Genomic DNA, 13,718 nt, shown 5'->3' on the forward strand with positions numbered 1-13,718 from the left:
TCTTCAGAGCCATCATCACTACTACCACTGTAATCTTCAAACTCATTTTCCTCTTCATCGTCTTCGACCTCGTTGTTTTTGTCTCTGGGATCTTTTCCAATCTGGATGCCCTTCATCTTCTTTTGTTGTTTGCCTTGTTGTTTGCCTTTCAGTATCTCACAAGTCCGGATATCATGACCTTTTTCATTGCATACACTACATGTCCTTGAGCTTTTTCCTTTGCGGCTGATCATTTGTTCCTTCTTGGATTTAATCCTTTTATGCGAGCCACGACCTTTGTTTCTTATACCATCCGGCACACAGACAGTAGGAGGTGCATTAGTTACTGGTTGTTGGTAACCAATCAACTTTGAAAATCGGTCATAATTTGGATCAAGTTGCTTGGTTATACGACTCTGATCAACTCTCTCTTTAAGATGCCTCATTTGATCCCTCACTAAAACAAGTTGATCAAGGTCGGAAATCAAATTGCTAACCAAATACTCCCCTGTGTGGATGATTTCACGAGCAATCCGTTTAGCCTTGTGTTGCACATCCTTGTCACCCACCTTTATATCGAACTTCACATTTAGTTCATTCGGCACCACATCCTTTGTCCATCTCTTCATAACATATTTGTTTGGTATTTCTTTAACACCAAACATCTTGAAAAGAAAATAGATGTGTTTACATAGCAGCCCATACTGCTCAAAACGCAAACAGCTACACTGTGCAGTCACATCATTTTCAAGATTCTTGAACCACACCTAAGAAAATCAAAATAAAAAATATATATTAAAAATTAAAATCGCATGTGTAAATTAACAATTTCGCATGTCTAAAAATCATTTAATTGTATAAAATTCAAAATCGCATGCGTACATCAAAATCGCATATTGCAAAATCATGTTCTGAAATGAAATTCGCATATAGGTTTTCAAAATCGCATGTTTTAAATATATATGCTATAATACCTCTAATAAACCATCTCCATTAGCTTTAAAGTCTTTCAATGATATCCTGATATGTGGACCCTCCATTTTGGTGTCCATCGGCAGACATTCGGTAATTGTTCCATATATCTCTATTTGCTGATCAAAGAATATAGACCTGGTGTATATCTTAGTAGCATCTTTTTCCAAAGTAGTTTCGGTCTAATCAACAGTCTCAGTATATCTTGAAATATGATCATTCTTTCTGTGATTGAACCTTTGGACATCCATTGCACCGTCAAAATGATTCATAAACTCTACAAGAGTGAGTTGTGAATTTGACACCTGGCAAAAAAATGATTCTCGCTCTCTGATCTCGAAGTTGTTCGCATGAGACCAGACATGGGCTCATGCCGGTAAAAAGCCTGAATCCACATGTATCTCATCGAAAACATATCATCAATCCATTTGTTTTCAGTGAGACCGAACTCAATCATCACCAACTCCCACTGTCTCTCGAATTCTTCAGGCTCAATGGAATCAGTCCATACAATATCGCACATCCTCCTTTTAAACTCATCATTATTGCACAACTCGTGTCCAACCTATACCGATAAATGCTTTTTATATCAGCCTATAACAAAATCTATATTATAAAAAAAGCGCTAACGAAAGACAATATAGCATGCTATACATATCTGCCACTTTTTTCATTATGTGCCACATGCACAATCGGTGTCTGCTGGTAGAAAAAACCTCCTCAATAGCCTGTTTCATAGCAGGGTCTTGGTCCGTCACTACAACCTTTGGCTGCCGACCAAATGACTTTACGAATGAATTCAGAAGCCATTTATAGGATTCAATGCTCTCAGATGCCAACAACCCAGCTCCAAGGGTTACATTTCGAAAGTGGTTGTCAATCCCAGTAAAAGGAACAAACACCATCTTGTACCTGAACAAACACATGCGAAGTACACATTTAAAATGTGCGAAATAGAATGATATCACATGCGAAAATATACAGTATAACATGCGATATATTCAACAACTGCTGTTCAATACATAGTTACATGCGATATTGCTATTTAGGAAAATCATATAACATGCGAAAAATAAATAAAAAACATGTTTGTCTTGAAACACTTACCTGTTTGTCTTGAAAGTTGCCTCGAACGATATCACATCCCCAAACTCCATAAAGTTAAGCTTGCATAACCCGTCAGCCCAGAACAAACCAGTTAACCGTTTGTCATCATCAATAGAATATTCAAACGAATAATCAGCTAAATACTGTTTTTTGTCGGTCATCCTATTAATCGCCATGTCAGCGTCATATTCTCCTATATACCTATTAATTCAATTCCTAAAATTTTTGCAATCATCAACCGTGTCGCCAACGTTCTCAAAACCACCATAACGTTTCCTCATTATATGGAAAGCTTTGACAGGACCAAGGTTTAAAATGCCTAGTTCCCACATCATCTCCTCCTGGACATCTGACAATTGTCTGTATGCTGGCAGCATATGAATATCATGTGGACATACAAACTTATGATTATGCCCATCAACAAATCTCTTTACTATATATAATCTACCATCCACCGTGCAAATCATAAGTTGAGCTTTGCATCCAGTTCTAATGGTCCCCCTGTTCCTTGATTTGAATGCCTTTTTTGACTTCGAATAACGATCATCAATACACAATGGCTTATGTCCCTCTTTAGAACAAACAAAATACTTAGTTTTTATTATACCACCACTGTGTACTTCACCACCTTTCCGAATAACAAAACCAGCTAACTTAGCATATGATTAGTAAAACGCAAACGCTTGTTCAATAGAGATAAATTGCATTCCAACCACAGGTGTAGCTGATGCTTGAACCTCCGGAGTGTAAACCCTTTCATCTACATAAATCAAATCAAAAAAACAAAAACACATGCGAATTATCGGACTCGTTACATGCGATATATTAATAATTGCATAATTTCAAAGTAAGAACAACAACACGTGCGAATTGTATGAACAATAACATGCGAAAATGATGATTTTGATTAATATGTTTTGCACATGCAATTTATTGTACCATAACATGCAAAAATCCGTAAACAGAATAAACATCAAATGTGAATTGAAAGACTCATAACATGCGAACTTGTACTTGTTGCTTTCATGTAAAAAATATACTCAACATTCAAACTTTAAAAACAGCTACAACAATGCAAAATCATTGCTACGATTAAACAAAAAAACAAGTCTACGAACAATTTAAAGATCTGAACTAACATAATTACCATTAGAACACTCGTTTACAGCACTTGTACTTGCATTTGGATTTGGATTTGCAGGCTGCGGATTTAAAACATCCTCAATTGAAACTCTCTGATATGCAGATAATTGAGCATGATCACCGATCAGTCGAGTTTCTTCAAAATCAACATCTGTATTTCATCCGGTGCTGCTCTGTGGATCCATAAAAAAAACAATTGAATTAAACCCTAACGCAGAAGAACGAAAACTGCAATTTGAGAATTATGAAAATTTTGAAACTGATTCGAATGATAATTACCGGGATATTAGTGTAACGAACTTCTCGCTGATTGAATGAAGAGACGAATTTGCCCTCAGATGATTGAATTAATTGTCTGATTTAACCTTATCAAAGATAAACGAATCAGGACACGTGTACGGCCACTACAGTCGCGTACGTAATGTACGATTAGGGAATTTGTATCCTACACTTTACCTATATATATAGAGAGAAAGTATAATGTACATTACGACTTAACCTACATAACGTACGCGACCAAATTACGCAAGTGCATTTGAAAATCACGCACGTTATAATTGGAAACCTAATCACGCATGGGAGCATTTTTTGTGTATTATTACGCAAACATGTACAAATCACGCACGTTAATTTGATGCCCATGCGTGATAATTAATACTTGCGTGATTACTTATCCGTGCGTGATAAGTTGATCTGATGGTCAGTATTGTCGCGTACGTGAAGTATGATAAGGGTTTTTGTATGTTAACCGCTCTCTCTCTCTCTCTCTATATATATATATATAGGCTAATTATAATGACAAAACCCACTCCAGATGAGAAAACTCAAGAAACCCATATGTGTGGCTAGGATTCAGCCACGTCACATGTGCCTAAAGAATAAGAGAGGGGTATTTACGTCATTTTACATGTTCCAGAAAATGTAAGTCTGCTATCTCTCTCTCTCTCTCTCTTTATATCATTACGTACATGACTTTCTCTCTCTTTACATAGATCACAATCATCCTCTCTCTCTCTTTATATCTTTATCTTTCTAATATATTTCCAAATCTTGAAGATCATCATCCAGATCCAAAGTGCTCTAAATCCTAAAGATGATCCAGTTGAAAAGATCAACATTCAGAGTCGAACCTAAAAGATGTTCCGAATCAAAATATGATCCAGATCAAAAAGATGATGTTTCAGATGACGGTTGAAGATGCTCCAGATGCTCTGGTTGAAGATACTCCTGAAAGATGCTACCAGATCCAAAAGATGCTCCAGATCCGGTTGAATATGTTCAATGTTGAAGATGATGTTTCAGATGACGGTTCGATGTTGAAGATGATCTAAAAGGTGTTCGATGTTGAACATGATGTTCCAAATCTAAAAGATCCTCCAGATCCATGAGGTTCAATCCTTTTCATTTCTTGATAACTTTAGATGATTTGTTTACTGTTTTCTTGATTGTACTGTGTATGCGTGTTTGATTAATTGAATCTGGCATATGGGCATTTTTAATTTGTGTTTTGGGTTGTTTGTTTCTTGTTTTGAAATGGGTTTGGATCTTTTTATCTCTAGATAAAAAAATTATTACTCTATTTAAAAGTGAGATTCTGGTAAAAAAGTTATGCATCACAGATTTTTGATTTGTTTGAAGTTTTAGCTTTTCTTGACTTTTAACTTTTTCGATCATGTTTGTCTTCTTTTGTATTAATAATTTTGATTTTGATTCTGGTTAATTGATCCTTGTACCTATGTTGTGTGATGTGTGTAGTCTCGATTATCTAAAGTTGAGGCATTAAAGTTAAAAGTTCATTTGGACATTTGGGGTCGTGTTTTGAAGACATTATTTTGAATTAATCTGGAAGTATTGTTCATTTTACAAGCCATCCATTATTATTTAACATGTACATTTATCATGGGCTTTTGTTATTTCTAAAAAATATAAATTTACTTCAAAGGCTAAATTTCCTTTTTTTTTTGTTTTTTTATATGTTTAGGTTATGCAACTGATCTGGATACATTGTGGTTCAATAATAATTGTGCGACAAATCTGTAATGAATCTGGATTTGTAGAAGTGATAGTTACAAATGGAACATTTTTTTTGCAATTACATGTATTTTTTTTATCAGTAATACATTACATTTTTTGTAGTTACGTTCTTTTTTTTAGTAGTAAAGTGTAACAGTTTTTATTTGTAAAAGTGTAACAATTTTTTTTTTACAGTTACATTTAAAATTATTATCTTTGAAAAAAAAGATTAAAATGAGAGAGAGAGAGAGAGAGAGAGAGAGAGAGAGAGAAAGAGAGAGAGAGTGTATGGGAAAATGAGTAAGAGAGAGAAATTAGGAAAAGTTGACTAGTACAGTGTACTTTCATATGGTCATATCAGTCTTTATAAGTGTAATGATCATTTTTCTAATAAAATTTCCTCTTTTGTTGGTTGTTCAAAAAAAAGTTTATATTTTTCAATCTCATTTTTAATAGAAAATGTGTATCTTTTCTTTCTTGTTAAATTACACAAAGACTTTTTAAATATCATACATCCGTTTACCCAGTATATAATAAATAAAAAGTGTTACAAAACAAATTATACAGAAAACGCGTTACACTTTTATGTATGTGGGTATCCTTTAAATAGTAAAAAAACATTTTTCTTGTTTACTGGGTGTTTACATTTTTTGAAATTAAACAGAAAATGTGTGTTTACACGTGGTGTAACTTCATCTATATGTTGGATTATTGTTAAGGACGTTTATTTTTGATGTAACAATTCTCATAACAATTCTTTGCGTCTTAGTTACGAACCTCCAAGATCTATGCATTTTTTATGTAACACAATGTAACCGGATGTTAGAAACGTAACAATCGAGGAAAAAATGCATGTTACATTTTTTCGTGTTACATAAATTATGCATGTTACTGAAAGTAAAGTGTATTGTTATACTTTTTTAGATTGTTGTAAAAATAAAGTGTGTTGTTACATTTTTTTCCAGATTATTATAAAAATAAAGTGATTATTACAGAAACAAAGTGTGTTGTTACATTTTTTTTGTGTTAGAAATGTAACAATCAATCAAAGCAAAAAATGTCTGTTACATTTTTTTTTGTGTTACAGAAATAATGTCATTTACAGAAATGTAACAATCAATCAAAGGAAAGTGTTACATTTTTTTATGTATAAAAAAGTGTTACATATGTGACGTAAAATTGATCATGTAAAAATTGTAGTGTACGTACCAACATGTAACATCTTTTAGTAGGAAGACGACTTTTGTAAAAATGTGATGTAATATAACACTTTGTGTCGGACGAGAAAGAAAAGAAAACGCGTTACACTTTTATGTATGTGGATATCGGCGATACCCTTTAAATGGTAACGTTATTTTTTGTACATTTTTTGAAATTATACAAAGAATGTAACGTTATTTGTAGAATGTAACCTTAATAAGATGGTACATATAATGTAACCTTATTCAACGTGTATATCCAGTTTTTTACTTAATGCTTTTACATTTATTTGTTATATACTACACCAGTGGCCCAAAACAACTTTATGAAGAAGTTGACACTTTTTTTTCGTTAATATATATGAATTAAAAAAAACCATCATTTCATGAATAGACCTTAGGGTGATAGGGTGATATACAGATATTAGTGTTTTTTAATAAGAAAAAAGATGCAAGAGAAAGAGGACACATTGGAAAAAAAAACTGTCAGAACTTTTTTCTTTTCTTTTTTTTTAATATGTATTTTTGAATTATATGTTCAAAAAGATGCACGAGAAAGGGGACACATTGGAAAAGGGGACACATTAAAGGAAGTCAGATGCACAGTTGATTCTATCCCCATTTTACCCTTAGATGTACCATTTATTGATTAATATAATAAAAAGTAAGAGAGATAATACCCAAACACATCACAACCATCCATCTCTTCTAATCAATGGTAGATTTTGAGTTTCTTGGATTTTCTCAACTCAAATGGGTTTTTGATTTATCCTCACCCTATATATATATATATATAGTGGATGGTTCAAATGAGAAGAAAAATTTTGTAAGAATAAAAAGAATAAGTTTTAAACCAATAGAAATGCTCCATTTTAGTTCATTTAATATGTGTATTTAATATTATTAATAAGGGCATATATGTAAATTTCTAATTGTAATTAATTAGCTAACTTATTAAACTTGTAACTCCCATTTTAAATATACTCTTTCAAGATGAAATAATTTAGGGTGAAGGACAATTTTCGACATGTGTAGGATAAATTTTAGTATGCGTAGGATAAATTTTAGTATGTGTAGGATAAATTCTTAAATGCATATGATAAATTTAGATATGCGTAGGGTAAATTTCGTAAGTGTAAGATATATGTAGAATAAATTTTGAAATGTGTAGGATAAAATGTTTTTTTTTTGCTTTATTAATGAGAGATAACATAATTAATGGGAGAAGTTATAAACTATTTAATGTTTTACCATTATGCCCTTTCTTCTTTTTCTTCTCACATTAAATTTTTCTCAAATAAACCTTCTCCTATATATATATATATATATATATATATATATATATATATATAAGTCTATAAACAGATGTTAAGCTGTTAACATAAACCAAGTAAACTAGTAATGAATAATTTAAAGAAGCTCTCAAGAGGTTACCCACGCTAGTAATCATATGAGTCCCCCATTGTAGGGGCAATCTAGCCATTGGTCAATTATCATGCTACATCCTTTAACTAGATTTCCCTTTACTTTCATCAAAATAACTAAACTTTCAAATCACCCCGGAACACAAAAACATACATCTCATAATTTGGTATCAAACAACTATGTATTCTCAATCTCAGTGTCTTTCTTATACTTATACCTATCACACACTTTCAAACCCATCTACAAATGGATGTTACTTATGTTCACAAACATGTCTACACCTCCATCCACCGGTCCATCACAAACCACCAAAACTCCACCTACAAACCATCCGCGGCCACAAACGCCGCGGGGTTCCCACTACTCGCCATCGTGATAGCCTGCATTACCGCCATCACGTTCCTCATAGTTAGCTACTTCTTGATCACCAAATGTTGCTACCCGTTAGCCCGGTTCTTGATGACCCGAACCCCTAGTTCTGACGAGCCACCATCGATCTACTCCACCCCGGCTTGGCAGATCACTGGGCTCGACGAGTCACTGATCCAACAAATACCCGTTTGTCGGTATAGTAAACGAGACGGTGACAACATAAGACTTTACAAATGTGTTGTTTGTTTGAATGAGTTTCAAGATGCTGATACGTTAAGAGTTCTACCTAGTTGTGATCATGGTTTTCATTTGCATTGCATTGACATTTGGCTAAGGAGCAATCCGAACTGCCCGATTTGTCGGTTGAACATCTCAGGTGGGGCCCCAAATCCAACGGACACGATTGTCATGGCTTCTTCACCACAACATCCGCCATCATTGACCCATAACAGCCCCACAACTAGCGATGAAGAGTTTGTTACAATTGAATTGGGGGATTATTCACGCGAGTCGCAGAAGTGTCGCGTTGACCCGATAGTTAGCGACAAAAGGGTATGTGTCGCGAAAGATGAGGAGCTTGTGATCCAACCCCTTAGGAGGTCATTTTCGATGGATTCTGCAGCTGATTGTCACGTTTACTTATCGGTTCAAGACATCATACGAAACCATGAAGAAGCGAACAGGACGAAACGACCATTTTTCTCGTTCGGACATACGCGTGGATCACGAAGCGCTATCCTTCCTCTAGAGTTGTAATTAGATGATTGTTTGATCTTGTTTTCAATTTATCCGTTCTTTTTGAGGTGTGATAAAGATATATTATATTCACTTTTCACTTGCAAAAACCTGTTTGTGATACAACTAAGTAAAGATGTTGATTTTCTGTCCATTTTTGTTATGTTTGGGAAAAAGTAAGATACACTAACACAATCTTTTTAGTGACTATGCCACTCATTTGCGAAAAAAGTAAGCATTTAGTGAAATGACAGAAAGAATAAATAAAAATTTGGTGATGCAAAACAATAGTACAAAAGATATGACAATCTATTCTCCACTTTTCACCCAAAAGTAGATTGATTTGGGTTAGATCTTGAAAAGATATAATAAATGATGAAGTACTATTTTCTTTTCTGATTGACCTTGTAAAATATTGGTACATCACAGATTAATTACTTGGATTTTAATAATCCTAATTATTCATCGTTGACCGTCGTTCAAACTTTAAAAATAACTATTGGCAGTCCCAACTATAAACGTATCGGTCTTCAATGGAATCTGACTAACAAAACCCTAACGATGTTAGTCTCCGGACGTCGAAAAAACGTTTCTGACCGGAAAACTCAACATTTTCGTCTCAAACCTCTTTGTAACCTTACTACAGACCGTTAGAAACGTTTTTTTAGTAAAAGTCTCAATTATTGAGGTCGCCGGAAAACTCATTTTTCGCCGGATAACTTAACTTTTTGGCTGGAAAACTCAACATTTTCGTCTCAAACCTCTTTGTAACCTTAGATCGGACCTTTAGGAACCTTTTCTGGAGACTAACGACGTTAGAAATCTGTTAGTCAGGGTCCAATATGTTAATAGTTGGGACTGCTAGTGGTTGTTTTTGAAGTTGGGACTGTTGACGACTAACGAGGAATAGTTTAGATTATTAAAATCCAGTATTCTTAATTACGCTTTTAAGTGGCGTGAAATCATGGTCTCGTATCCGACTTAAATACATTAAAATGCATCTTAACTTATACTAGAATTACATGATACAAAATCATACACGAAACAATATTGCCTTTTCGCATGTCATCTTTTGAAACAAGTAACAATGCTACGTAATTCATAATAATACAAAACTTTGTTGATACTATAAATATGGAAGCTACGGTATATAACTTTTTTTTAGAAGATTAACTTTCATAACCATTAAAAAGGACAAGCTATCACCAAGACGGGAATAGCAAGCCAAAAACCACTAAATACACAAACACAATTACATCAAATCAAAACTACACCATCTATCCCAATCCACTACACCTTCTTTGAATCTATGTTTGTACCAAAGAAAACTCAAAGTCTTGATGTCGGCAACCAAATCCACTACCTTCGACTCCAGTGGCGGAGCTTGACCAAAAGTTTCGAGGGGGCGTAAAGTGATGGGACCCAAATTTTTTTTCCTATAGTTATGTTTTGGGTCGGGTCGGGTTGGCTATTCGATTCAAGTCGGGTTAAATAATAATAGTTCCAAATAAAACAAAGTGTATATTTACCAAACTACCCATCATTTATATACAAAGTTTATAAATATTTAGGATATACAATTTAGGAAAAATAATCGGGGGGCGATCCTATATAATTTTAAAATTCTCGGACGAAAAATCGGAACTTATACACTTATAACCGAAACATTGGGGTGGGCGGGTGCACCCCCGGGCACCCACAATACTCCGCCACTGTTCGACTCTTTATTGGAAAAAATCTTGTCGTTCCCAGCTCGCCACAATATCCAACATGCGACTATAATCACCCCATGAAGCACCGCCTTCTTGATTCCGGACGTCCCACATACCTCATGCATATTCACCTAATCTTTAACGTGGAAAGCGAATATATCCGGGATTCGACACCATCTAGAAACCCCATTCCAAACTCCGGCAGAAATAACACAACCCGTGAAAATGTGTTCGACCGTTTCTTCCTCAATGTCACACCAAACGCATAACTGATTATCCACGTGTATGTTTCGCCTTACCAACGCCATTTTATTAGGCAAACGATCAAGGAAAGCACGTCACATAAAGATATTACATTTAAGCAGAACCCACTTACTCCAAGAAAAACCAAACCGATCACCGTTTGTCGGCGAACCATGCATCCACTTTTTAACCTGAGCCACAAAGAAGCCATCATTCCTGCCATTGTACCACTCCCAACTATCATTCCTCTCGTCCACATAGACACCATGCAACAGGACCTCCAATATTTGCCTTTCAACGACCTCCTCATCACTAGCCAAAGGCCGGCGCCAATTCCAAACTAAAATCCGAACCAAACCTTCAAATCTGATCCCATCACTCACCATCACCCTTTTGTGTTTCCCACCACAAACAAGTTGGGAAATTTATCTTTAAATGGTTCGTTGCCTAACCATGTATGTAACCAAAACCGTATATGCGACCCCTTTCCTACTTTACCACGAATCACATAATTAAGACCAACCCCATCAACCTTGAACCTATTCCAAAACAAAACACAATTCTTCCACACACTAGTATAGGCACTGTTAGCCGAAGCGATCCCCCAAGTCCTACTCGAACCGTGTATAGAGAACACAACCCTTCTCCACAAATCTTGATGTTCATTTAAAAACCTCCATAACAATTTTACTATCAATGCATTATTATTTACTTCAAGCCTAGCAATTCCCAGGCCTCCATCCGTAATAGGATTAGTAACAACCTCCCACGAAACCCAACTTAGTTTCCTAACGTCTTCGGAACCACCCCACAAAAACCTTCTCATCATTCCTTCCAACTCATTTATGATCTTCTTAGGCACCTTAAACAATGAAAAATAATAGGTAGGTAAACTATTAATAACAGATTTTAACAAAGTCACACGGCCACCAATCGAAAGAGAAGTCGCCTTCCACTTCGAGAGTCTCCTTCTAAACGTACTAACCACCGGTTCCCAGCTCGCAATCCTTTTCGTATTTGTCACACCCCGGTATTTACACGTGTCACCGATGGGCCCGGTGGGGGTATAATGACGTAATTGATATCATCATGGTCAAACAACACAATTTATATGCACAACGGAAGCAAAAGATAAATATATTACAATCCGGTATAAAGTAATATCTAAGTATTAAAAACGGAAAGTAAAAGATCCACAGGCGGATCGCAAATAAAATATAACATTGTTCAACAGACTTCAGGCATCCTAAGCTTGCGAGACTTTTATTGATGCTAAGGAGTGGCCAGCCTATTACGCGTAGTACCTGCACTTAGTCTTTTTGGAAAATACGTCAGTTTTCACTGGTAAATACAATTTAACTGACTCACTTTGAAAAATGTTTTAAAATTGATTTGAATGCAAACGGCACAAAACTTTTTATCACTTGGGATAATTATTTGCTTATAATCTTGTAAAAGAATTACATGTTTGTTCTGCGCTCAGTTTTCCGGGTCGTGCCGGGTTAAAGATTAATAGACACACCACATAGTATAGTTCCGCCGCGAGATTTCCTCTCATACCGACTGTTATACTTTATTGATTTTAATGCTCTACGGGTGTACGCCTACACCCGTGTGCTAAGGTCGTGGCCATTCTTTGAATGATGCCAAGGATATCTGGGACATGGTCATTAAACCCCCAAAGGCGTTAAATAAACAAAACAACGTTTTCAAATGGGTCATTTGACTGCTCTTAACCACTGACCGGTTAAGGTTAATTACCCGACCAAATAAGTTAAACGTATTTACCTGAGCAAATTTATAAAATTTATCCCAGCCGTATACCACCAAGCAAGTACAGATAGCTTTTACTGGGCTCCTAAATCTGGAACGAAGGTTTTTAATAACCTATTAGATTCCTAACGGGTCTTTAATTAAACCTATGCTTAGACCGGTTAGTTTTTAAATGAAGATTACGGTTTAAACGCACGATAAGGCGAAGACCGTTTTAGAATGTGGTTTTGACCCGACAAGCTTGCATACTTGTTTAATATGGGTAACTTAATCACATTCTGGATTTTGAGACAAAAATGATATGGTTTGACCCGTTTCGGCTAAAATGGGTAAACTAGTTACATAAGCCGATCTGAACGCGTAAAGTACGTAACGAGTAACCATAAGAGTCATATACAAGTTTCCTAAGTTAATATGCCTTAAATATGTTGTGAGATCAGAAAGATATCTTCTATTATGCCCAAAATGAATTTAAACTCAAATTACGCCTCGTAAGGGCATTTTGGTCATTTAAAAGGTTATAAAAGGGTTTAAATATGATTCTGAGCTTTGGGTCTGATATGATCAGTAAAAATAATTAGTTTACTAAGTTATAACAGTAGGGTATCACTTATATGTGAAATTTATCCTTTATAACCAAACTATGCATCTTAAGGGCATTTTGGTAATTTCACATAGGCTTAAAAGGTCAAAATTGGAAATCTTAGCTTAAGACCTTTGCTTACTGTTAGGATGTAGATATTTACTAAAAATATCAGTAGGCATCAAACCTTATATTTATAGAATGGTTTTAATACATACTATGCGTTAAAAACGCTTAAAAAGGCGATTTGGAGCCATTTCCGGGTTTTCAAAGGAAAGCTGATAATTTTATTATTCCAGAAGGCTCAAAATACCTTATTTATCATATTAGATCAGTAGAAAAAGGTTTGGTGCCAAAAGGATTTGTAAAACTCATTTTATAGCCTAGAAGGGCAAAACCGGCAAATTACCGAATTAAGCTTAGAACTCTATGTTATGCTCAGCCTAAAAATAAATAAAAATC

General features: G+C 35.0%; 1 protein-coding gene across 1 annotated transcript; it reads left to right on the forward strand.

The window, feature by feature from the left end:
- The first annotated feature begins 8,007 nt into the window (after nt 1-8,007).
- Nucleotides 8,008-9,050, forward strand: LOC110936961 (RING-H2 finger protein ATL16). Its single transcript, XM_022179363.2, has one exon. It carries the CDS (start codon nt 8,085-8,087, stop codon nt 8,964-8,966), a length of 882 nt encoding a protein of 293 aa, XP_022035055.1. The 5' UTR covers nt 8,008-8,084; the 3' UTR covers nt 8,967-9,050.
- The last annotated feature ends 4,668 nt before the right edge of the window (nt 9,051-13,718 follow it).

Source organism: Helianthus annuus, chromosome 4, assembly GCF_002127325.2.
Source record: "Helianthus annuus cultivar XRQ/B chromosome 4, HanXRQr2.0-SUNRISE, whole genome shotgun sequence".
NCBI lineage: Eukaryota > Viridiplantae > Streptophyta > Magnoliopsida > Asterales > Asteraceae > Helianthus > Helianthus annuus.

Coding starts and splice junctions, on each gene's coding strand:
- LOC110936961 (XM_022179363.2), top strand. CDS start 8,085: ATGGATGTTACTTATGTTCACAAACATGTCTACACCTCCATCCACCGG.